Below are 26923 nucleotides of genomic sequence, written 5' to 3' on the forward strand. Positions count from 1 at the left end.
ATCAGTATACATATAGCAATGGCAGACAGGAGCTGACTGTGCGAGACCCAGGTGAGAGGGAATAGAGCGCTGTACTCATTACAGAGAGTCCATATAGGCCCTCATTCCGAGTTGATCGGTCGCAATGCGAATGTAGCAGAGTTACACACGCTAAGCCGCCGCCTACTGGGAGTGTATCTTAGCTTCTTAAAATTGCGACCGATGTATTCGCAATATTGCGATCACAAACTACTTAGCAGTTTCTGAGTAACTTCAACCTTACTCTGCCTGTGCGATCAGTTCAGTGCTTGTCGTTCCTGGTTGACGTCACAAACACACCCAGCGTTCGCCCAGGCACTCCCACCGTTTCTCCGGCCACTCCTGCGTTTTTTCCGGAAACGGTAGCGTTTTCAGCCACACGCCCCTAAAACGCCGTGTTTCCGCCCAGTAACACCCATTTCCTGTCAATCACATTACGATCGCCGGAGCAATGAAAAAGCCGTGAGTAAAATTACTTTCTTCATAGCAAAGTTACTTGGCGCAGTCGCAGTGCGAACATTGCGCATGCGTACTAAGCGGATTTTCATTGCGATGCGATGAAAAATACCGAGCGAACAACTCGGAATGAGGGCCATAGACTGTATACAGTGTGTGTAACCTGGACCATCAGTATACATATAGCAATGGCAGACAGGAGCTGACTGTGTGAGACCCAGGTGAGAGGGAATAGAGCGCTGTACTCATTACAGAGAGTCCATATAGACTGTATACAGTGTGTGTAACCTGGGACCATCAGTATACATATAGCAATGGCAGACAGGAGCTGACTGTGCGAGACCCAGGTGAGAGGGAATGGAGTGCTGTACTCATTACAGAGAGTCCATATAGACTGTATACAGTGTGTGTAACCTGGGACCATCAGTATACATATAGCAATGGCAGACAGGAGCTGACTGTGCGAGACCCAGGTGAGAGGGAATGGTGCGCTGTACTCATTACAGAGAGTCCATATAGACTGTATACAGTGTGTGTAACCTGGGACCATCAGTATACATATAGCAATGGCAGACAGGAGCTGACTGTGCGACACCCAGGTGAGAGGGAATAGAGCGCTGTACTCATTACAGAGAGTCCATATAGACTGTATACAGTGTGTGTAAACTGGACCATCAGTATACATATAGCAATGGCAGACATGAGCTGACTGTGCGACACCCAGGTGAGAGGGAATAGAGCGCTGTACTCATTACAGAGAGTCCATATATACTGTATACAGTGTGTAACCTGGGACCATCAGTATACATATAGCAATGGCAGACAGGAGCTGACTGTGCGAGACCCAGGTGAGAGGGAATGGAGCGCTGTACTCATTACAGAGAGTCCATATAGACTGTATACAGTGTGTGTAACCTGGACCATCAGTATACATATAGCAATGGCAGACAGGAGCTGACTGTGCGAGACCCAGGTGAGAGGGAATGGAGCGCTGTACTCATTACAGAGAGTCCATATAGACTGTATACAGTGTGTGTAACCTGGACCATCAGTATACATATAGCAATGGCAGACAGGAGCTGACTGTGCGAGACCCAGGTGAGAGGGAATAGAGCGCTGTACTCATTACAGAGAGTCCATATAGGCCCTCATTCCGAGTTGATCGGTCGCAATGCGAATGTAGCAGAGTTACACACGCTAAGCCGCCGCCTACTGGGAGTGTATCTTAGCTTCTTAAAATTGCGACCGATGTATTCGCAATATTGCGATCACAAACTACTTAGCAGTTTCTGAGTAACTTCAACCTTACTCTGCCTGTGCGATCAGTTCAGTGCTTGTCGTTCCTGGTTGACGTCACAAACACACCCAGCGTTCGCCCAGGCACTCCCACCGTTTCTCCGGCCACTCCTGCGTTTTTTCCGGAAACGGTAGCGTTTTCAGCCACACGCCCCTAAAACGCTGTGTTTCCGCCCAGTAACACCCATTTCCTGTCAATCACATTACGATCGCCGGAGCAATGAAAAAGCCGTGAGTAAAATTACTTTCTTCATAGCAAAGTTACTTGGCGCAGTCGCAGTGCGAACATTGCGCATGCGTACTAAGCGGATTTTCATTGCGATGCGATGAAAAATACCGAGCGAACAACTCGGAATGAGGGCCATAGACTGTATACAGTGTGTGTAACCTGGACCATCAGTATACATATAGCAATGGCAGACAGGAGCTGACTGTGCGAGACCCAGGTGAGAGGGAATAGAGCGCTGTACTCATTACAGAGAGTCCATATAGACTGTATACAGTGTGTGTAACCTGGGACCATCAGTATACATATAGCAATGGCAGACAGGAGCTGACTGTGCGAGACCCAGGTGAGAGGGAATGGAGTGCTGTACTCATTACAGAGAGTCCATATAGACTGTATACAGTGTGTGTAACCTGGGACCATCAGTATACATATAGCAATGGCAGACAGGAGCTGACTGTGCGAGACCCAGGTGAGAGGGAATGGTGCGCTGTACTCATTACAGAGAGTCCATATAGACTGTATACAGTGTGTGTAACCTGGGACCATCAGTATACATATAGCAATGGCAGACAGGAGCTGACTGTGCGACACCCAGGTGAGAGGGAATAGAGCGCTGTACTCATTACAGAGAGTCCATATAGACTGTATACAGTGTGTGTAAACTGGACCATCAGTATACATATAGCAATGGCAGACATGAGCTGACTGTGCGACACCCAGGTGAGAGGGAATAGAGCGCTGTACTCATTACAGAGAGTCCATATATACTGTATACAGTGTGTAACCTGGGACCATCAGTATACATATAGCAATGGCAGACAGGAGCTGACTGTGCGAGACCCAGTTGAGAGGGAATGGAGCGCTGTACTCATTACAGAGAGTCCATATAGACTGTATACAGTGTGTGTAACCTGGACCATCAGTATACATATAGCAATGGCAGACAGGAGCTGACTGTGCGAGACCCAGGTGAGAGGGAATGGAGCGCTGTACTCATTACAGAGAGTCCATATAGACTGTATACAGTGTGTGTAACCTGGACCATCAGTATACATATAGCAATGGCAGACAGGAGCTGACTGTGCGAGACCCAGGTGAGAGGGAATGGAGCGCTGTACTCATTACAGAGAGTCCATATAGACTGTATACAGTGTGTGTAACCTGTGACCATCAGTATACATATAGCAATGGCCGACGGGAGCTGACTGTGCGACACCCAGGTGAGAGGGAATGGAGCGCTGTACTCATTACAGAGAGTCCATATATACTGTATACAGTGTGTGTAACCTGGGACCATCAGTATACATATAGCAATGGCAGACAGGAGCTGACTGTGCGAGACCCAGGTGAGAGGGAATAGAGTGCTGTACTCATTACAGAGAGTCCATATAGACTGTATACAGTGTGTGTAACCTGGGACCATCAGTATACATATAGCAATGGCAGACAGGAGCTGACTGTGCGAGACCCAGGTGAGAGGGAATGGAGCGCTGTACTCATTACAGAGAGTCCATATAGACTGTATACAGTGTAACCTGGGACCATCAGTATACATATAGCAATGGCAGACAGGAGCTGACTGTGCGAGACCCAGGTGAGAGGGAATGGAGCGCTGTACTCATTACAGAGAGTCCATATAGACTGTATACAGTGTGTGTAAACTGGACCATCAGTATACATATAGCAATGGCAGACATGAGCTGACTGTGCGACACCCAGTTGAGAGGGAATAGAGCGCTGTACTCATTACAGAGAGTCCATATATACTGTATACAGTGTGTAACCTGGGACCATCAGTATACATATAGCAATGGCAGACAGGAGCTGACTGTGCGAGACCCAGGTGAGAGGGAATAGAGCGCTGTACTCATTACAGAGAGAGACCATATAGACTATATACAGTGTGTATAACCTGGGACCATCAGTATACATATAGCAATGGCAGACAGGAGCTGACTGTGCGAGACCCAGGTGAGAGGGAATGGAGCGCTGTACTCATTACAGAGAGTCCATATAGACTGTATACAGTGTGTGTAACCTGGACCATCAGTATACATATAGCAATGGCAGACAGGAGCTGACTGTGCGAGACCCAGGTGAGAGGGAATAGAGCGCTGTACTCATTACAGAGAGTCCATATAGGCCCTCATTCCGAGTTGATCGGTCGCAATGCGAATGTAGCAGAGTTACACACGCTAAGCCGCCGCCTACTGGGAGTGTATCTTAGCTTCTTAAAATTGCGACCGATGTATTCGCAATATTGCGATCACAAACTACTTAGCAGTTTCTGAGTAACTTCAACCTTACTCTGCCTGTGCGATCAGTTCAGTGCTTGTCGTTCCTGGTTGACGTCACAAACACACCCAGCGTTCGCCCAGGCACTCCCACCGTTTCTCCGGCCACTCCTGCGTTTTTTCCGGAAACGGTAGCGTTTTCAGCCACACGCCCCTAAAACGCCGTGTTTCCGCCCAGTAACACCCATTTCCTGTCAATCACATTACGATCGCCGGAGCAATGAAAAAGCCGTGAGTAAAATTACTTTCTTCATAGCAAAGTTACTTGGCGCAGTCGCAGTGCGAACATTGCGCATGCGTACTAAGCGGATTTTCATTGCGATGCGATGAAAAATACCGAGCGAACAACTCGGAATGAGGGCCATAGACTGTATACAGTGTGTGTAACCTGGACCATCAGTATACATATAGCAATGGCAGACAGGAGCTGACTGTGCGAGACCCAGGTGAGAGGGAATAGAGCGCTGTACTCATTACAGAGAGTCCATATAGACTGTATACAGTGTGTGTAACCTGGGACCATCAGTATACATATAGCAATGGCAGACAGGAGCTGACTGTGCGAGACCCAGGTGAGAGGGAATGGAGTGCTGTACTCATTACAGAGAGTCCATATAGACTGTATACAGTGTGTGTAACCTGGGACCATCAGTATACATATAGCAATGGCAGACAGGAGCTGACTGTGCGAGACCCAGGTGAGAGGGAATGGTGCGCTGTACTCATTACAGAGAGTCCATATAGACTGTATACAGTGTGTGTAACCTGGGACCATCAGTATACATATAGCAATGGCAGACAGGAGCTGACTGTGCGACACCCAGGTGAGAGGGAATAGAGCGCTGTACTCATTACAGAGAGTCCATATAGACTGTATACAGTGTGTGTAAACTGGACCATCAGTATACATATAGCAATGGCAGACATGAGCTGACTGTGCGACACCCAGGTGAGAGGGAATAGAGCGCTGTACTCATTACAGAGAGTCCATATATACTGTATACAGTGTGTAACCTGGGACCATCAGTATACATATAGCAATGGCAGACAGGAGCTGACTGTGCGAGACCCAGGTGAGAGGGAATGGAGCGCTGTACTCATTACAGAGAGTCCATATAGACTGTATACAGTGTGTGTAACCTGGACCATCAGTATACATATAGCAATGGCAGACAGGAGCTGACTGTGCGAGACCCAGGTGAGAGGGAATGGAGCGCTGTACTCATTACAGAGAGTCCATATAGACTGTATACAGTGTGTGTAACCTGGACCATCAGTATACATATAGCAATGGCAGACAGGAGCTGACTGTGCGAGACCCAGGTGAGAGGGAATGGAGCGCTGTACTCATTACAGAGAGTCCATATAGGCCCTCATTCCGAGTTGATCGGTCGCAATGCGAATGTAGCAGAGTTACACACGCTAAGCCGCCGCCTACTGGGAGTGTATCTTAGCTTCTTAAAATTGCGACCGATGTATTCGCAATATTGCGATCACAAACTACTTAGCAGTTTCTGAGTAACTTCAACCTTACTCTGCCTGTGCGATCAGTTCAGTGCTTGTCGTTCCTGGTTGACGTCACAAACACACCCAGCGTTCGCCCAGGCACTCCCACCGTTTCTCCGGCCACTCCTGCGTTTTTTCCGGAAACGGTAGCGTTTTCAGCCACACGCCCCTAAAACGCCGTGTTTCCGCCCAGTAACACCCATTTCCTGTCAATCACATTACGATCGCCGGAGCAATGAAAAAGCCGTGAGTAAAATTACTTTCTTCATAGCAAAGTTACTTGGCGCAGTCGCAGTGCGAACATTGCGCATGCGTACTAAGCGGATTTTCATTGCGATGCGATGAAAAATACCGAGCGAACAACTCGGAATGAGGGCCATAGACTGTATACAGTGTGTGTAACCTGGACCATCAGTATACATATAGCAATGGCAGACAGGAGCTGACTGTGCGAGACCCAGGTGAGAGGGAATGGAGTGCTGTACTCATTACAGAGAGTCCATATAGACTGTATACAGTGTGTGTAACCTGGGACCATCAGTATACATATAGCAATGGCAGACAGGAGCTGACTGTGCGAGACCCAGGTGAGAGGGAATGGTGCGCTGTACTCATTACAGAGAGTCCATATAGACTGTATACAGTGTGTGTAACCTGGGACCATCAGTATACATATAGCAATGGCAGACAGGAGCTGACTGTGCGAGACCCAGGTGAGAGGGAATGGAGTGCTGTACTCATTACAGAGAGTCCATATAGACTGTATACAGTGTGTGTAACCTGGGACCATCAGTATACATATAGCAATGGCAGACAGGAGCTGACTGTGCGAGACCCAGGTGAGAGGGAATGGTGCGCTGTACTCATTACAGAGAGTCCATATAGACTGTATACAGTGTGTGTAACCTGGGACCATCAGTATACATATAGCAATGGCAGACAGGAGCTGACTGTGCGACACCCAGGTGAGAGGGAATAGAGCGCTGTACTCATTACAGAGAGTCCATATAGACTGTATACAGTGTGTGTAAACTGGACCATCAGTATACATATAGCAATGGCAGACATGAGCTGACTGTGCGACACCCAGGTGAGAGGGAATAGAGCGCTGTACTCATTACAGAGAGTCCATATATACTGTATACAGTGTGTAACCTGGGACCATCAGTATACATATAGCAATGGCAGACAGGAGCTGACTGTGCGAGACCAGTTGAGAGGGAATGGAGCGCTGTACTCATTACAGAGAGTCCATATAGACTGTATACAGTGTGTGTAACCTGGACCATCAGTATACATATAGCAATGGCAGACAGGAGCTGACTGTGCGAGACCCAGGTGAGAGGGAATGGAGCGCTGTACTCATTACAGAGAGTCCATATAGACTGTATACAGTGTGTGTAACCTGGACCATCAGTATACATATAGCAATGGCAGACAGGAGCTGACTGTGCGAGACCCAGGTGAGAGGGAATAGAGCGCTGTACTCATTACAGAGAGTCCATATAGGCCCTCATTCCGAGTTGATCGGTCGCAATGCGAATGTAGCAGAGTTACACACGCTAAGCCGCCGCCTACTGGGAGTGTATCTTAGCTTCTTAAAATTGCGACCGATGTATTCGCAATATTGCGATCACAAACTACTTAGCAGTTTCTGAGTAACTTCAACCTTACTCTGCCTGTGCGATCAGTTCAGTGCTTGTCGTTCCTGGTTGACGTCACAAACACACCCAGCGTTCGCCCAGGCACTCCCACCGTTTCTCCGGCCACTCCTGCGTTTTTTCCGGAAACGGTAGCGTTTTCAGCCACACGCCCCTAAAACGCCGTGTTTCCGCCCAGTAACACCCATTTCCTGTCAATCACATTACGATCGCCGGAGCGATGAAAAAGCCGTGAGTAAAATTACTTTCTTCATAGCAAAGTTACTTGGCGCAGTCACAGTGCGAACATTGCGCATGCGTACTAAGCGGATTTTCATTGCGATGCGATGAAAAATACCGAGCGAACAACTCGGAATGAGGGCCATAGACTGTATACAGTGTGTGTAACCTGGACCATCAGTATACATATAGCAATGGCAGACAGGAGCTGACTGTGCGAGACCCAGGTGAGAGGGAATAGAGCGCTGTACTCATTACAGAGAGTCCATATAGACTGTATACAGTGTGTGTAACCTGGGACCATCAGTATACATATAGCAATGGCAGACAGGAGCTGACTGTGCGAGACCCAGGTGAGAGGGAATGGAGTGCTGTACTCATTACAGAGAGTCCATATAGACTGTACACAGTGTGTGTAACCTGGGACCATCAGTATACATATAGCAATGGCAGACAGGAGCTGACTGTGCTTTACCCAGGTGAGAGGGAATGGAGCGCTGTACTCATTACAGACAGTCCATATAGACTGTATACAGTGTGTGTAACCTCGGACTATCAGTATACATATAGCAATGGCAGACAGGAGTTGACTGTGCGACACCAAGACTGGATATAGACTGTATACAGTGTGTCTGCCTGGGACATTTTACCATCTCCCATTGTGCCGCAATACACCTGCCCCTTAATACACCATACGGCAAGAAACGCCCGGTGTGACTGAGCTGCTCAGTAATAATGAGTAATAATCACCCGGTGTGACTGAGCTGCTCAGTAATAATGAGTAATAATCGCCCGGTGTGACTGAGCTGCTCAGTAATAATGAGTAATAATCACCCGGTGTGACTGAGCTGCTCAGTAATAATGAGTAATAATTGCCCGCTGTGACTGAGCTGCTCAGTAATAATGAGTAATAATCGCCCGGTGTGACTGAACTGCTCAGTAATAATGAGTAATAATCGCCCGGTGTGACTGAGCTGCCGCCCGGTGTGACTGAGCTGCTCAGTAATAATGAGTAATAATCACTAGTGGGATAGTAGATCGCTATCTAGACACATTTATATGTCATATGCTCCATCTATGGGATGCCAGGCCGGTGTGTAATGTGATGTCTTCTCTCTGGTAGATTTCCTGTGGACTCCAGTTGTAGAGGAGATACAGACACCCCGTTTATTTCACAACACCCCAGTCGCCCTGGAGTGCACAGTCTCAGGGTATTTCCCGGACGCCCTCGCTGTGACGTGGCTGAGGCGGAGAGAACGCAAACTGGAAATATGCGAAGAGTCGGACGATGTTTCAGTCCCAAAGATCAAATCATATAAAAGCCCAGATAACACGTATCGCTGCATAGCAAAGCTGATGCTCACCCCTACACTGAGAGACCACCAGGGGGCAGAATACATATGCCAAGTCCAACATCCCTCTCTGGAAAATGCAATTAAGAAAAGCAGCGGGAGGCTCAGCATGATGGGTGAGTGTCAGACCACTGTGGGCAAGATGGCGACTGTGGATATGGGATACACCGTGCCCCAATATGTGACCAGGGCATGATGATCAGTGTCTCATGATGTGCCAGTGTGTGGTACCAGCTGAAGCGATTTTACAGTGGGGTCTACACTGGCAGCAAACATGGCTATTTACCCTGAAAGTTTATCCCACCTAATCTTGACCCCTTAGCCTAACCCTATACCCAGTGGCGTAAGTTCATCACAGTTGCCCGGAGGCAAGATAAATGTTGGTGCCCCCCTATTTCCTATATTAAGATAAATATATGTATGTGTGTGTGTGTGTGTGTGTGTGTGTGTGTGTGTGTGTGTGTGTGTGTGTGTGTGTGTGTGTGTGTGTGTGTTAATTGTCTTTTATTTTAAATCACAAATTTCTTAGCAATCAGACCCAGGATTAGAACCCATGACCTGTTACACTGACAGCAGACACTTTACTGATAGAATTCTCATGCTTCCTCTACAGGAGCAAATAACTCCAAGTATATGAAGTTACGTGTAATTGTCAGAGAAGTATCTTCATATAGTTAAAATTCTCATATTTTCTATACAGGAGCAAACAGTCTCATCAGTAAGGTGACTGCTTCCAGTGTAATAGGTTGTGGTTTTTAATCCTGGGTGTGACACTTGTAAAATGTGTATCTACAGTATAATAAAGAGGGTGTGATTTGTAAGGTGCAGGGACCAGTGAGGAAGTAGACCACTGAAGAGATAGCGACAGCTGTCAATTAATTTAATTCAATGGTGTCACAGAATGGGAGGAGAGGTGCCCCCTTCAGAGCAGTAGCCCGGAGGCAGATGACTCCGTTGCCTCCCAGAGTTCTGCCTCTGCCTATACCTAACTCTAAGCCCACACCTAAGCCTATGCCTAACCCTAAGCCTACACCTAACCCTATACCTAACCCTATAGCTAACCCTAAGCCTAGCCCTATACCTAACCCTAACATACCTATCCCTATACCTAAGCCTATGCTTAACCCTATACCTAACCCAATACCTAACCCTATATCTAACCCTAACATATCTAACCCTCTACCTAACCCTAAGCCTATACTTAACCCTATACCTAACCCTATACCTAACCTTATACCTAACTCTATACCTAACCTTAACCCTATACCTAACCCTAAGCCTATACCTAACCGTATACCTAACCCTAAGCCTATACCTAACCGTATACCTAACCCTAAGCCTATACCTATCCCTGACCCTATACCTAACCTTATACCTAACCCTGACCCTATGCCTAACCCTAAGCCTATACCTAACCCTATACCTAACCCTATACCTATCCCTGACCCAATACATAACCCTATACCTAACCCTAAGCCTATGCTTACCCCTATACCTAACCCTAAGCCCACACCTAACCCTATGCCTAGCCCTATACCTAACCCTAACATATCTAACCCTCTACCTAACCCTAAGCCTATACTTAACCCTATACCTAACTCTAAGCCCACACCTAAGCCTATGCCTAACCCTAAGCCTACACCTAACCCTATACCTAACCCTATAGCTAACCCTGAGCCTAGCCCTATACCTAACCCTAACATACCTATCCCTATACCTAACCCTAAGCCTATGCTTAACCCTATACCTAACCCTAAGCCCACACCTAACCCTATGCCTAGCCCTATATCTAACCCTCTACCTAACCCTAAGCCTATACCTAACCCTATACCTAACCCTATACCTAACCCTATGCCAAACTCTATACCTAACCTTAACCCTATACCTAACCCTAAGCCTATACCTAACCGTATACCTAACCCTAAGCCTATACCTAACCCTATACCTAAGCCTATACCTATCCCTGACCCTATACCTAACCTTATACCTAACCCTGACCCTATACCTAACCCTATGCCTATACCTAACCCTATACCTAACCCTAAGCCTATACCTATCCCTGACCCTATACCTAACCTTATACCTAACCCTATACCTAACCCTAAGCCTATGCTTAACCCTATACCTAACCCTAAGCCCACAACTAACCCTATGCCTAGCCCTATACCTAACCCTAACATATCTAACCCTCTACCTAACCCTAAGCCTATACTTAACCCAATACCTAACTCTAAGCCCACACCTAAGCCTATGCCTAACCCTAAGCCTAACCCTATACCTAACCCTATAGCTAACCCTAAGCCTAACCCTAACATACCTATCCCTATACCTAACCCTAAGCCTATGCTTAACCCTATACCTAACCCTAAGCCCACACCTAACCCTATGCCTAGCCCTACATCTAACCCTAACATATCTAACCCTCTACCTAAGCGTATACTTAACCCTATACCTAACCCTATACCTAACTCTATACCTAACCCTATACCTAACTCTATACCTAACCTTAACCCTATACCTAACCCTAAGACTATACCTAACCGTATACCTAACCCGAAGCCTATACTTAACCCTATACCTAAGCCTATACCTATCCCTGACCCTATACCTAACCTTATACCTAACCCTGACCCTATGCCTAACCCTAAGCTTATACCTAACCCTAAGCCTATACCTAACCCTGTACCTAACCCTAAGCCTATACCTATCCCTGACCCTATACCTAACCTTATACCTAACCCTATGTCTAACCCTAAACCTTATCCAGACCCTATACCTTACCCTATCCCTAACCCTATACCTAACTCTAAACCTAACCCTATACCTAACCCTGTACCTAACCCTGACCCTATACCTAGCCCTATACCTAACCCTACACCTAAGCCTATACCTAACCCTGACCCTATACCTAAACCTAAGCTTATACGTAATTCTAACCCTATACCTAACCCTATGCCTAAGCCTATACCTAACCCTATACCTAACGCTAAGCCTAGCCCTATACCTAACCCTATACCTAACCCTAATCCTAACCCTATACCTAACCCTGACCCCTCAGCCTAACCCTATACCTACACTGACCTCTAAGCCTAACCCTACAAATAACACAAAAATATATTGTTGATATTCCGGTGTCAGCATGTTAAATGTCGACATTATAAAAATGTTGACATTTTAACCATGTTGACATTTGTGAATGTTGACATCTTTCATCATTTGTTGACCTTATGCCCATGATGATATTCTGATTGGATACAGTAAAACTGACTGCAGGCACTTGGGCTTCCATGATGAAAGATGGAAACCCTGTGATGCCACCGTGGTGACATCATGGGGACTTTACCGTTTGCTGGATACACAACTGACAGATTTGCCAAATGATGCTAGAGACTAGACAATGTTTGGAGCTTGAAAACAATTCCCAAGAACAACCGATTGTCGAGTGTATCCCTCATACAATTACCGGGCCTAGAAGAGGTGCGTCACTGCTGATTTCAACACAAATGCACAAAATGGTGACGTTGTGACATGAACCCTTGGTGGGAATAGGAGCCAGACGGTAAGAATTCTGTACACACCACATCTTCAGCCTGACGTTACTGTGCAGCACCTCTCATGTCGGGTACTCGGCTATCGGCTGTCAGCCTTAGGGGTCTATTCATGAACCAGTGAAAAGTGTGGAGAAGTGAGCCAGCGGAGAAGTTGCCCATGGCAACCAATCAGCATTGAAATAACATTTATAATTTGCATACAAAATTATACAGAGCTGCTGAATGGTTGCCATGGGCAACTTCTCCACTGGCTCACTTCTCCACACTTTTCACTGCTTCATGAATAGACCCCTTAGTGTGGAGACGTCCAATGCGCTGACCGGGAGGTTCGTCATAGAATACCGCATCTGCTTCACAACTGATAGACACAGTGTAACCTGGATTCAGCATTGGATGACTTGTAAGCAGCATTTAGACTGAGGTTACACGGACTGTTATAAATCCATCCAATATCTCAACACAAGGTGCCCCAGTAATTCTTTATATTAGTGCAGTGGTTCTCAAACTCGGTCCTCAGGACCCCCCACGGTTCACGTCTCCCATGTCACCCAGCAGCTGCACTGTGTATCACCAACTGTCACATTTTAAAATTCTACAGGTGACCTGCAAAACATGAACCGTGTGGGGTCCTGAGGACCGAGTTTGAGAACCTGTGTATTAGTGCATGAACAATTTTAAATAAACATATTTTGGTTTTGGCAAAATGATCTTAATCCCTCATCTATACGCGACTATTTACATTATTCATCTTGTATTTACTATCCAGCGAAACCTCAGCCGGAGCCCATGAAGATGACCCTCGAGGATGAGGGTTTTGTAGTCCGGTTCTCTTTGCAACTCAAGATGTTTTATCCTAAAGAGCTCAACATCAGGTGGCACTGGGACGAGACGCAACCCAGGAGAGGAGTGCGGCAGGGCACGCGACACACGGAAACATTCACCGAGCGCGAGGATGACTGCTTGTTTGACGTTACCAGCGAATGTGGCATTCTGGGGTGTGGCTTTGTCGATCCTCAATATAAGTTCTATGTGACTTGGTACCATGCGTCTATGGAAGGGCCTGAGACCAGAGAATTGACTGTAAGAGGTAAGAATGCATGGAAGTTCTATAGAATTATACAATATAGCCCCACTCATAATGTAATACAAATACACAATAGGCATCCCGATGATTCACAGCACTATAAAGCAGGGGGTGGGGTACCCACATCAATTGGGAATCTGGACAATCCTTTCAGGAGGCTGGGAGAGCTATTTGCTCCTGAATAGCAAACCTGCAGATTCCAACTATATGAAACTACTTTAGAATTGTCAGTTCAAAACCATTGCAACTAGGCAGATCTATGTAGTGTGCAGGAACACACTACATAGATATGCTCAGTCTACACAACGCTGATTTATTTAGCTGACAATTATTTTACAAGTGTAACATAGTAACATAGTATCTGAGGTTGAAAAAAGACAATTGTCCATCGAGTTCAACCTATTTGTGGTGTCCTATGCATGATGATTTGACTAAAATTTCTGACTGATGCTGCTGTCAGCCATTGCATTTTATCCCTATTTATAGTAACTATAATGCATGACTATGCACCATACCCCTGGATATCCTTATCCAATAGGAATTTATCTAACCCATTCCTAAAGGTGTTGACAGATTCCGCCATTACAACTCCCTCGGGCAGGGAATTCCAAACACGTATTGTCCTTACCGTGAAAAAGCCTTTACGCCGTATTGTGCGGAATCTCCTCTCCTCTAACCTGAGCGAGTGTCCACGAGTCCTCTGTGTTGATCTAACCAAAAACAGGTCCAGCGCAAGCTCTGTGTATTGTCCCCTTATATATTTGTAGATGTTGATCATATCCCCTCTTAGTCTCCGCTTTTCCAATGTAAACATGCCTAGTCTTTCAAGCCTTTCCTTGTATTCCATCGTCTCCATACCCTTAATTAGTTTGGTCGCCCTCCTCTGTACCGTTTCAAGCTCCAGGATATCCTTTTTGTAGTACGGTGCCCAGAATTGTACACAGTATTCAAGGTGTGGCCTCACTAGTGATTTATATAACGGGAGTATAATACTCTCGTCCCTAGCATCAATACCCCGTTTTATGCATGCTAATATCTTATTAGCCTTCTTTGCTGCAGTCCTACTTTGGGTACTACTGCTTAGCTTGCTATCTATGAGGACACCTAAGTCCTTTTCCAGTACAGAATCCCCTAATTTTACCCCATTTAGTATGTAGGTGTAATTTTTGTTCTTGTTACCACAGTGCATTACCTTACACTTGTCTGTGTTGAAGTGCATTCTCCATTTGGCTGCCCATGCTTCTAATTTAACTAAGTCGTTCTGAAGAGACTCGGCATCCTCCTCTGTATTTATAGCCTTACACAATTTGGTATCATCTGCAAAAATTGACACCATGCTCTCGAGACCTTCTGTTAGGTCGTTAATGAAAATATTGAACAATAGTGGTCCTAATACTGAGCCTTGCGGCACACCACTTAGCACTTCAGTCCAAGTTGAAAAAGATCCATTAACCACAACGCGCTGCTTCCTATTATCTAACCAGTTTTTGACCCAAGTGCATATTGTGCTTCCTAGCCCTGATTCTTGTAGCTTGTAGATAAGTCTCATGTGTGGTACAGTATCGAACGCTTTGGCAAAGTCTAAAAAGATTACATCCACGTCTTTACCCTGATCTAGGTTTGCGCTTACTGTTTCATAAAAGCCAAGTAAGTTGGTTTGACAGGATCTGTCCTTTATAAACCCATGTTGATTCCTTTTAATGACCTTATTGGTTTCAAGGAACTTCTGAATACTATCTCTTAGAATACCTTCCAATACTTTCCCTACTATAGATGTAAGACTAACTGGTCTATAATTACCTGGTTCAGCTTTACTTCCCTTTTTGAATATAGGCACTACTTCCGCTATACGCCAGTCTTTGGGAACCATACCTGATATAACTGAATCCTCAAAGATCAAAGATAGCGGTTTTGCCAGTTCAGAGTGAAGCTCCATTAGAACCCTTTGATGAATACCATCGGGCCCTGGTGATTTATTAATCTTTAAATGTTTTAATCGGTCACAGACTACTTCCTCGCTTAAATAAGTACCTATCAGTGTGATATTCTCATTATTGAGATTGTGTGTCAGTCCCTGAATTGGGTCCTCTCTAGTGAATACTGTTGAAAAAAACTCATTTAGTGTGTCCGCTATGTCATTATCATTTTTGCTTAAGACTCCCAACTTGTCTTTTAAAGGGCCTATACTCTCCTTTTTAATCTCTTGCTATTAATGTATTTTAATAATTTTTTGGGATTCGCTTTGCTTTCCTTTGCTACTAGTTTTTCAGTTTCTACTTTAGCCGCTCTTATTTCCTTTTTGCAATTTTTGTTACATTCCTTATAGTGCTGAAATGACACTGCTTCCCCGTCAGATTTGTATTTTTTAAATGCTCGCCTTTTCTTGCCCATAAGTTCCTTAATCTTTTTGTTAAGCCACATCGGTTTATGATTTTAATTCCCTTTTTTGCTACTCATAGGAATATATTTGAGTGTATTTTTAGCTAGCAGGAATTTTAGTACCTCCCATTTCTCCGTAGTATTTTTTCCTAAAAACAAACCTTCCCATTCAATATCCCTGAAAAATACCCTCATCTTTTCAAAATTTGCTTTGCTAAAGTTTAAAGTCCTAGTTGAGCCAGTATAGGGCTGTTTGTAGAAACTGATATTGAATGTGACCATATTGTGGTCGCTGTTTCCTATGGGTTCCCCTACTATAATACCCGATACCAAATCCTGATTGTTTGTTAATACCAGGTCTAAGATTGCATTGTACCTAGTTGGTTCCTCAATTAGTTGGACTAAGTAGTTATCATTTAGTGTGTTTAAAAACATATTGCCCCTAGCAGTATCACATGAATCGTTTTTCCAGTTTATCTCTGGATAGTTAAAATCTCCCATCACTACTATGTCTCCTACTCCTGCTGCTCTTTCAATTTGCTTTAGTAACAATTCATCATCAGATGCGTTGATACCAGGCGGCCTATAGCATACACCCAATACTAACTTTTTTATTCCTTTTTCCCCGCATGCAATTTCTACCCATAATGTCTCAACAGTGTCTACAGTCCCCTCCTGAATATCTTCCCATATATTAGGTTTTAAAAACGGCTTTACGTACAGACATACCCCTCCACCCTTTTTATTTAGTCTGTCTCTCCTAAACAGTGTATAGCCCTCTAGATTGACTGTCCAATCATGAGATTCATCCCACCAAGTTTCAGTAATGCCTATAATATCATACTGTTTGCTTGCTGCAAGTATTTCTAGTTCACCCTTTTTACCAGTAATGCTTCTGGCGTTTACATACATACAACTAAGATAAGTATTTCCCCTTGCGTTAGGGACATCTTTCACCTTATGTGGCAAGGATGACCTGTAATCGTCATTGGTTAGTGCTTTGGTAAAATCCCTTTTAGTACCCATGTTAGTAACCTTACCACCTGCTCTTACCCTCCCCCCAACTTCTCCCCCATTTCGTTTACTACCGCCATCCCCACTATTCTCACTGCATGACCTGTAGTTTCTAGCTAAACCCTCCCCCCAGGCTCCTAGTTTAAAATCTCCTCCAACCTTCTAACCATCCTTCCCCCCAGCACCGCTGCCCCCTCCTCAGTCAGGTGCAATCCGTCACGACAAAAAAGATGGCGCCTGACTGAGAAGTCCGCCCAGTGTTCCAGGAACACAAACCCCTCTTTCCTGCACCAATCCCTAAGCCACACATTTACCTCCCTAATCTCCCTCTGCCTCCCTGGACTAGCGCGTGGCACGGGTAATAATTCCGAGAATATTACCTTAGATGTCCTTGCCTTCAGTTTCTTTCCTAAGTCCCTATAGTCTTTCTTAAGGACATCCCACCTTCCGCTAACTTTGTCATTGGTGCCAACGTGCACCAAGACCGTCGGGTCTTTCCCAGCCCCTCCCAACAATCTATCTACCCGGTCCGCGATGTGCCGTACCCGAGCACCCGGGAGACAACAGACTGTACGGCGATCACGGTCCCGGTAGCAGATTGCCCTATCTGCCTACCTGATGATAGAATCCCCTACCACCACCATTTGACTAGGTACCTCTCTATCTTTTATCCCAACCGCGCCAGAGGGACCGCACCTCTGGATGCTAGAGGGAGCAGTCTCCTCCGGCACCGTCATTTCTTCACTATCATCCTCCGATTCCTCGTCCAATCGGGCAAATTTGTTCGGGTTTGATAGTTCAGAGATGTCGTGCCTCCCCCTCTTTTTCTTCCTTCTAACTGTGACCCAACTGGCTACCTGATCCTCATCCTCTTCTACCAGTGACCCCTCCCGCAACTCCTCCACCGTTCTGTCTAAACTACGCTCGAGATTGTGAATCTCCCTCAGTCGCGTAACGGTTTGCTCTAGATCAGTTACCTGGGCTTCCAGGGCAACCGTTCTCACACACCTCGTGCAGATGTATTCACACTGGGCCGGTAGCTCCAGGTGTGCATACATCTTGCACGACATGCACTGAGTGAGGTCCTCAATCACAGCCCCTCCCATATTGTTTGCAAGGTCTAACTCCCTGTTACACTCAAAGAAAAAGCGGCAAAAAAAATAAAAAATAGAAGACAAGCAATCTCACTTATACAATAATTAAGCTGGCTTATACTTATCTATCTTTGTGCGGTTCTAGGTCCTTCACTTTTATGCAGCCGTAGTACTCTCTCCTGCGGCACCTATACTCCACTTAGCAGTTGCAGTTGTTCCAGCTCACTGCTCCTCCTTTTCACTCGGCTTCCAGCTCCTGCTAAGAAAAAAATAATAATAAAAAAATGCCCCTCACACCCGCACAATCACAGCCCCTCTGCTACTCCAAGTAAGAGACCCTCTCACTCACTCACAAGGTTAGCCCCTTGCAGCCTCACCAGAAGTTTAATGGTACTGTAAATGTGTGTTCCTGATTGTGTATTATAAATCTCACCTTTTTCTGTATTCTAACTCACCTTTTTGCTGTTTCCAACTCACACTTAGAAATCCCAGCAGCACTTGGAAGAGACCAGCCCCACAGAGCAAGCTCAAAGAGTTTAGTCACTGCTTATATAGGCTCACCCAGCTGCTTCAATCAGCCCCTCCCCCTCCTGATTACTCCTGATTATTCACACCTGAGTTAACCCCTCTGGCTTTTCACCTCACACTTTATTTGTTTTTTTATTTTTTTCCCTCCAAAAAACAAAAAAAAATCCCAGTACAGATATATTAAAACAAAAAGAAACAGTATAGATACAAACAATCAGAATCAGATTACTTTCTCTCACAAAATTACTATCCCTATATGGATATACAGAGATTAATCAGAGTTCACCTTTTTGCTGTTTCCAACTCACACTTAGAAATCCCAGCAGCACTTGGAAGAGACCAGCCCCACAGAGCAAGCTCAAAGAGTTTAGTCACTGCTTATATAGGCTCACCCAGCTGCTTCAATCAGCCCCTCCCCCTCCTGATTACTCCTGATTATTCACACCTGAGTTAACCCCTCTGGCTTTTCACCTCACACTTTATTTGTTTTTTTATTTTTTTCCCTCCAAAAAACAAAAAAAAATCCCAGTACAGATATATTAAAACAAAAAGAAACAGTATAGATACAAACAATCAGAATCAGATTACTTTCTCTCACAAAATTACTATCCCTATATGGATATACAGAGATTAATCAGAGTTCACCTTTTTGCTGTTTCCAACTCACACTTAGAAATCCCAGCAGCACTTGGAAGAGACCAGCCCCACAGAGGGGCATATCCAGGATTAAAACCCATGACCTATTACACTGGAGACAGGCACCTTACTGATGGAGCTATTTGCTCTTGTAGAGGAAGCATGCGATTTCTAACTATATGAAGTTACTTGTAATTGTCAGAGAAGTAACTTCATATAGTTAGAGTACTCATGCTTCCTATACAGAAGCAAATAGATCCATCAGTAAGGTGTCTGCTTCCAGTTTAAAAGGTTGTGGGTTCTAATCCTGGGTATGGCTCTTGCAAAATGTATGTCTAGAATAAAGAGGGTGTGATTTGTAAGGTAAAGAGAGGAAGAGATTGTGGTGACTATTAATTGAATGCTGTAATGGGAGTAGAGGTGCCCCACTATATAGCAGGAGACCGGTGGCAGCTGACTCCGTTGCCTCTCACAGTTACACCTCTGCTAAGATCTCTTTCACTCAGGGTGGGTTTCTCTCAACTTTCAAGTGGAACTGTCATGCAGTTTCCAAAAGACCTGGCAAACTTAAAAAAAATAGCACATCCGAGCAGGGCGTCAGAATTACCCTGACATTCTCTAGATTATCGGTTTGGCAAAGCAAATATGTCACCCTAAAAGTTTTCATTTTTGGTTTGAATTCTCCATTAATGGGTCCTTATTATAAAAGAAGCAGCACCAAAACTATACGTGTGAAACGCGTCTTGGACTTTTTGGTCAGATGTAGTAATTTTAGCGAGAGATAAAATGTACCAACCAACCAGTTCCTGTTTGGCAGTAGTTGGCATGGCATTTGGTGTGGTTGCCCTATTAGAACTATGGACCATGCTGCAGTCCAACCTCTGGGACCGCCACTACATAGTAGGGTTCTGAGTAGTACGGGAACGTTTTCTGTTTCATGGCACCGAGAAAGCGTCTTCTAATGCTTGGTGACCAATGAAATTCAGTCCTATTCTAGTACATTTTAGAAAATGAAAACAAATGTCTAACGAGTTGCTATGGGTTACAGCCGTTATTTTCATAAATGTTGCAGCTGTTTCTTTTGCTAAGGCGTAACTAGAGAAAGGTAAAACAATTGTCCAAAATTTACACCTAATAAATATTTGTCTTTGTAGATCTGCCCTGGCACCCAGAAGTAGACAAAATTATTTCCCTAGAAATGCTCGATAATGAAGAGACCAAACTGTATTGTAACATCAGCGGTTACTACCCACATGTCATAGCCGTGTCCTGGCTGAAGAAAGGAAAAGGAGATGTTTCTGCAGTACCAGTCTCCAATGGCTGCATGTCAGAGGTCATACACCATAAGGAGAAACGCAGAGACCATAGCTATAGGTGCTCATCCACTTTGTGTTTTACCCCAACAGTGAGGGAAGACCAAGGAGCGGAATACATCTGCAGAGTGGAGCATCCCAGTCTGGAGCACCCACTGGAGAGTAGCACCGGGCCGCTAAATATACGTAAATATATATCTCTGAGTATGAGTGCAACACAATAATCTAATCTTACAGCACACTCACCTTGGCCCTCTCTGCTCTTCCCGTCACTCTGCCTGGGTACTGATCATTTCCTTCCATGCCAACATCCTCAGGTTTGTCTGTAACCCCTTACCCCTGGAACTCACTCCCCAGCCTGCACTGTTGTGAGGTTGAGTGAAGACCTCTGGGTTGGAGATACAAGAGGAGAAAGTGCGAGTACAAGTCTAGGGTAGACCCCCAAACTGCACAATTTCGGGGATTGGTCCGTTGCTTAATCTACACTTCTCCCTGTTCTATTTCATTGTGATGGCGTATACACCAGTCTACCCGGCTACCCATTTTGGACCTCTCCGCCTCATGGGAAAGTACTAGCAGTAACTTGGGGTGTATTTCCTGTCCTGGGAGGAATCCTATTGGCCTGAGTGATAAAACAGAGGAGTATTTGGTTTTAGGCCTTACCTGATATAGAATACAATGGGGTGTGTATGTGCGCTTCAGTGACTCCAATTCCCGTGATAATATGTGAGTAATTGCCTTTACTAAAAAAACCAAGAGACTTGTTACTCTCTATTCTTTTACTAGAAACAAATCACATTACACTTAGATAAACACATTTGTTAAAACATATAATAAAATGTATCAGCTCAATTGCTAGTATATTTCAACCGGAATGCATTCCTTAATTTAATGGAAATATAAGGCTGCTTTAGCTTAATTGATTAAACTTGTGAATCTTACAAAGGTAACCAATTTGTATAAAACATTAATCATCTGGTTTATTTTGCCGTTAGTACCACATTATTTCTCATCACTATATGACAGCTTATATATAAATAAATGATAGTATATAAGTCTCCACTTTTCCTGTTACTGGCGTCCCAGTGCAGGATTAATCCTTCCTGATGTATTTTGCCCAATTATATGGGGTTATATTTACCCTTTTCTTGGGAATGTCCTCCGTTTAAGCACTATAGCACAAGTGCAAGGATTATTATAGGTAAATACCTTTAGGAGTTCCCGGCTGTAGGGCAGCGTTTACAAGCACACAATCAGCGGTGGTGGAGATTTTGACAAGTTGTCAATGCTGCACTCGGCAGCGTTCAGGGAGCCACAGTGGTAATGAGCCGTAGGTATAAGTGTCCACTATGTATCGGCACACTGTGAGCGGCAGGTGTCTTCAATGTACCAGTCCACTGTGAGCGGCAGGTGTCCTCAATGCATCAGTACACCGTGAGTGGCCGCCAATTGGCACACAGGATGCAGCAAGGTGAGCGGCAGGAATCGGCACAGCACGAACGGCAGGAGCGGTATGAGCGGCCAGAGACAAATCACATATGCAGCGGTTGAAAACGGGTGATGACGTTTTCAACCGCTGCATATGTGATTTGTCTCTGGCCGCTCATACCGCTCCTGCCGTTCGTGCTGTGCCGATTCCTGCCGCTCACCTTGCTGCATCCTGTGTGCCAATTGGCGGCCGCTCACGGTGTACTGATGCATTGAGGACACCTGCCGCTCACAGTGGACTGGTGCATTGAAGACACCTGCCGCTCACAGTGTGCCGATACATAGTGGACACTTATACCTACGGCTCATTACCACTGTGGCTCCCTGAACGCTGCCGAGTGCAGCATTGACAACTTGTCAAAATCTCCACCACCGCTGATTGTGTGCTTGTAAACGCTGCCCTACAGCCGGGAACTCCTAAAGGTATTTACCTATAATAATCCTTGCACTTGTGCTATAGTGCTTAAACGGAGGACATTCCCAAGAAAAGGGTAAATATAACCCCATATAATTGGGCAAAACACATCAGGAAGGATTAATCCTGCACTGGGACGCCAGTAACAGGAAAAGTGGAGACTTGTATACTATCATTTATTTATATATAAGCTGTCATATAGTGATGAGAAATAATGTGGCACTAACGGCAAAATAAACCAGATGATTAATGTTTTATACAAATTGGTTACCTTTGTAAGATTTACAAGTTTAATCAATTAAGCTAAAGCAGCCTTATATTTCCATTAAATTAAGGAATGCATTCCGGTTGAAATATACTAGCAATTGAGCTGATACATTTTATTATATGTTTTAACAAATGTGTTTATCTAAGTGTAATGTGATTTGTTTCTAGTAAAAGAATAGAATGTAACAAGTCTCTTGGTTTTTTTAGTAAAGGCAATTACTCACATATTATCACGGGAATTGGAGTCACTGAAGCGCACAGACACACCCCATTGTATTCTAGTGTGATTTCCAGGCTCTTGCAAAGCCTTAGTTTGTGCAGCTAGTGTGTATCCAATACAAGTGAATAATTTATTATAATATTTTGCGCCTGGGATTTGGGTGTCTAGTACATCCATCTGTTGTTTTTTGTCTTACCTGATATAGCGTGTGCTGGGGAGATAGGCAGCTGCCACTGATATTGCTGACAGGTAACGGGGAGAGGGGGGAAGGTGGACCCAGGGCCCTCCACCAAGTACGAACTGTGTGTTAATGGTCTTTCTCTGCTTTATGATTTATATATGTACTGTAGCTTTAGTATCCATATTTCTGTAAGGTTTATTCGTACTTATGCTTGAAAAACATACTAACCAATCAGCTACTAGCTTTCATCTGTCTAGTGCTTGATAATGAGAGCAAACGCCTTATTAGCTGTAAGTATCGTGCAGATTTTCACCTGTAAGTGACCATCAGCTTCCTATAACTATTGTTCTTTATTTTTCTGTCCCTCCCCCCAGGAGTGTTCTGCCCCCCACATGTCTCCGAAATAATTACCCCAAGGCTGGAGGATAACAAACAAGTGACTTTGACCTGTTATATTTCCAAATATTTCCCCGATCTTCTCTTTTCTGTGCAATGGTTCAGAAAGGAAGCTGGAAGCCGGAGGGACCTGCCTAATGATAGATACAAGATCTCACATTGCAGATCATACAACTGGGACGACCAGACCTATGCACATGAGGTTAATGTGACTTTTACCCCAGTCCTGAGCTCTGACCAAGGAGTAGAATTAATCTGCGTAGTGGAACATGATCTTCTGGAACAGCCGATAGAGAGAAGCACCGGGCCGCTAGATGTTTCTGTAATCAGTACAGGGACGTAGGGAAGAAAACAGAAGACGGGCTTTGTGCTTTTTTGCGTTGATTAAAATGAATACACTTCAATTCCTATAAAATTCATTGACCAAAAACCCCAAAAGTCAACATCGTTTAATGGTGGTCATTCCGAGTTGTTCGCTAGCTGCTTTCGTTCGCTGCGCAGCGATCAGGGAAAAAAAAGGCACCTCTGCGCATGCGTAGGCACTGAAAAACGCAGGCGTGCCAGGAAAAACACAGGCGTGGCTGGGTGAACGCAGGGCGTGTTCATGACGACAAAACAGGAACTGAACAGTCTGAAGTGATTGCAAGCGTTGAGTAGGTCTGAAGCTACTCTGAAACTGCACAAACTTATTTTGTAGCCGCTCTGCGATCCTTATGTTCGCACTTCTGTTAAGCTAAGATGCACTCCCAGTGGGAGGCGGCATAGCGTGTGCATGGCTGCTAAAAACTGCTAGCGAGCGATCAACTCGGAATGAGGGCCAATGTTTTTAGCCATATTCTCCAATATATAATGAGATCATTTGCACATTTTTAGGTTGGGTATGGGATGTCGGCGCTTTGTATGCCGACATGCAGAATTCCAACACATTTAAGCCTCCCCCCACGCAGCCTAATCCTAACTGTCCTCCTTTAATGCCTAACCCTCCCTTCTTAGTGCCTAAACCCCCCCTCAGACTAAACCCTAACCCCCCCCCCCCCCGCAGCGTAACCTGTTACCACACCTGTAGTGCGTAAACCTAAGCCCCCCATCCCCCTGCAGCCTAACCCTCCATGGCATCCTTACATTTAGGATGCCGACAGTCAGGATTCTGTCGACGGTATTGTGAGTGGTGTTGGGTTCTAGCACCGGGATTTCAACTACCTGCTTCCCAAGTGCCGACTGCACCCCATTTTATCACCTTTTCTGTTGCCTTCAATCATGCATGTATGAATACTAACACGTGTGCACTGTAGAATGTAACCGACGTGTGTAAAGGGAGTTTGAAAAAAAACGGCTCTGTTACATAATATCTGCCTCCTTCATTAAAACTTAAAAACCTCATTTGAAAAGAAACCTGATTCTATTACTGTGTGTTTTTACTTTGCTGAAACAATGTTGCAGTTCTCTGGAAAACATTTACCAATAGGTGATACATAAAACAATCATTTAGGGTTTTTGTTTGTTTTGTTTTTTTTCAATTATTTAGAAATACTCTATAAAGTAATTTTAATAAAATTAAAGTAGATCTTTTTTGTGCATAGGTCAGCGGTTTCCGAACTTTTTTGAATCACGGAGCCCTAGAGATTCAGAATTATTTCACGGCACCCCTAGGGCCAAAAATGTCTTATTGAGAAATTCAGGTGAAAAAAATGAAATTAAGTGAATTGTGATTATATGTGTTAGCATCTGCAGCCAGGGCCGGTTCCGGGGCTTCTGGCGCCCCGGGCGCCATTAGGGGCGTGGCTTCATACAGGGGGCGTGGTCAGTTACGCCCCCTGTACTGTTGTAGGATGTGCGGTGCGCGTTGACACCATCGTGCACCGCACAGCAAAAGGTCCTCTCCATGAAGGTAAACTAGACGCTAAGCGTCTAGTTCCCTTCATGGAGAGGACCTTTGCTGCGAGGCGCGTGATGACGTCAACGCTCACCGCACATCATTACAGTGAAGGTCCTCTCCAGGAAGGGAAACTAGACGCGTAGCGTCCAGTTTCCCTTCACAGCGGGCAGCCCACGAAGGGAAACTAGATGCATAGCGTCTAGTTTCCCTTCACAGCAGACAGCAGGCCGCGGCAGCAGGGGGCACCACAGCAGCAGCAGATCTTGCCATGGTGCGGCGCCATCCGGATGGCGCCGGCGCCCTCCAGAAGGCGGCGCCCTGGGCAAAAGTCCTGCTTGCCCGTGGCAAGATCCGCTACTGTCTGCAGCCAAAAATTTTCCAATCTGCCTCACTAGTCTGAGCTGCACAATATAGGGCCTAATTCAGATCTGATCGCAGCAGCAAATTTGGTAGCTAATGGGCAAAACCATGTGCAGTAAACGGGCAGACAGTACAGATTCACCCAGGGCCGAACTGGCCATCTGGCTCTTCTGGCAATGGTCTGGTGGGCGGATCCGGTACACAGAGAGCTGGGAAGGCTGCATTCAGCGCAGCTCCCGGCTCTCTGATTTGTCCCCAGCTGCTGTCGTGGCTGCAAGGCATGCCCCGTTGCTAAGCAATATGGGGGCGTGCTGCGAGTCCACACCCCTGACTCGCGACACGCCCCCATTTGCAGTGTCTACGCTCCCTTTACATGGTGCGTGCGCCCCCTTTCTTGTGCGCGCGTGTCTGCGGCACGCACGCGTATGAATGCCAGGGCTGAACGGAGTCCCCAGTCCGTCCCTGCCTAGGGGTATACTTACTAGTGTTTTATTTGGGGGTTTTGGGGATTTTTGCTTTCGATTTTCCAATGCGGAAATATACTAAAGGCAAAATTGAATGTAAAATCGAATATAAAACCAAATGCCATTCAAAATCGGTACTTTTAGAAATACAAACATAGTATCCCGTGATTTACTAACATTCTATTTGAAAATCGAACTAAAAATCCCCAAAAAAATATATTAATAACAGACAGGAGATTTTAGCTTCTATACAACCTTTTATTGGTTGGGAATTAATTGTGATGGCTATAAAAGTGGAGATGACGGACGCTATGCTGATGTTTTTGCAATTAAGTGCTTGCGCCAAAGTCTTATAGCGTGTGCACTAGGAATGTGTACGCAGTTGCTGGGCCTTTGCTCTGCTGGGCGTGTCTGGACTTTTCAGGGCTGCCGTTTTTTTCAAAATAATTTTTCACACCCCCAGCGTGTACAATTGCGGTTGTAATCGCCATAGCGCCCGTCAATGTATCAGACCAGATACTAATAATACTCTACAGCAGTGATTTTCAAAATTTTTTTACTCGCGGCACACCGAACAATATTTTAAAATTGCCAAGGCACACCATCAGTTCCCCACAGGAAAAAAA

General features: G+C 45.2%; 1 protein-coding gene across 1 annotated transcript in view; it reads left to right on the plus strand.

Annotated features, from left to right (window-relative positions):
• LOC134945849 (uncharacterized) overlaps positions 1-25090 on the plus strand; it is a 40473-nt gene extending 15383 nt beyond the window's left edge. Inside the window, exons 5-8 of the mRNA XM_063935380.1 lie at positions 8803-9147; positions 13349-13669; positions 20472-20816; positions 23576-25090. Of these exons, the coding sequence (XP_063791450.1) occupies positions 8803-9147; positions 13349-13669; positions 20472-20816; positions 23576-23940 (1376 nt within the window). The 3' untranslated portion in view covers positions 23941-25090. The remainder of the gene's footprint in view (positions 1-8802; positions 9148-13348; positions 13670-20471; positions 20817-23575) is intronic.
• The last annotated feature ends 1833 nt before the right edge of the window (positions 25091-26923 follow it).

This window comes from Pseudophryne corroboree, chromosome 7 (assembly GCF_028390025.1).
Source record: "Pseudophryne corroboree isolate aPseCor3 chromosome 7, aPseCor3.hap2, whole genome shotgun sequence".
In the NCBI taxonomy this organism is placed as follows: Eukaryota; Metazoa; Chordata; class Amphibia; order Anura; family Myobatrachidae; genus Pseudophryne; species Pseudophryne corroboree.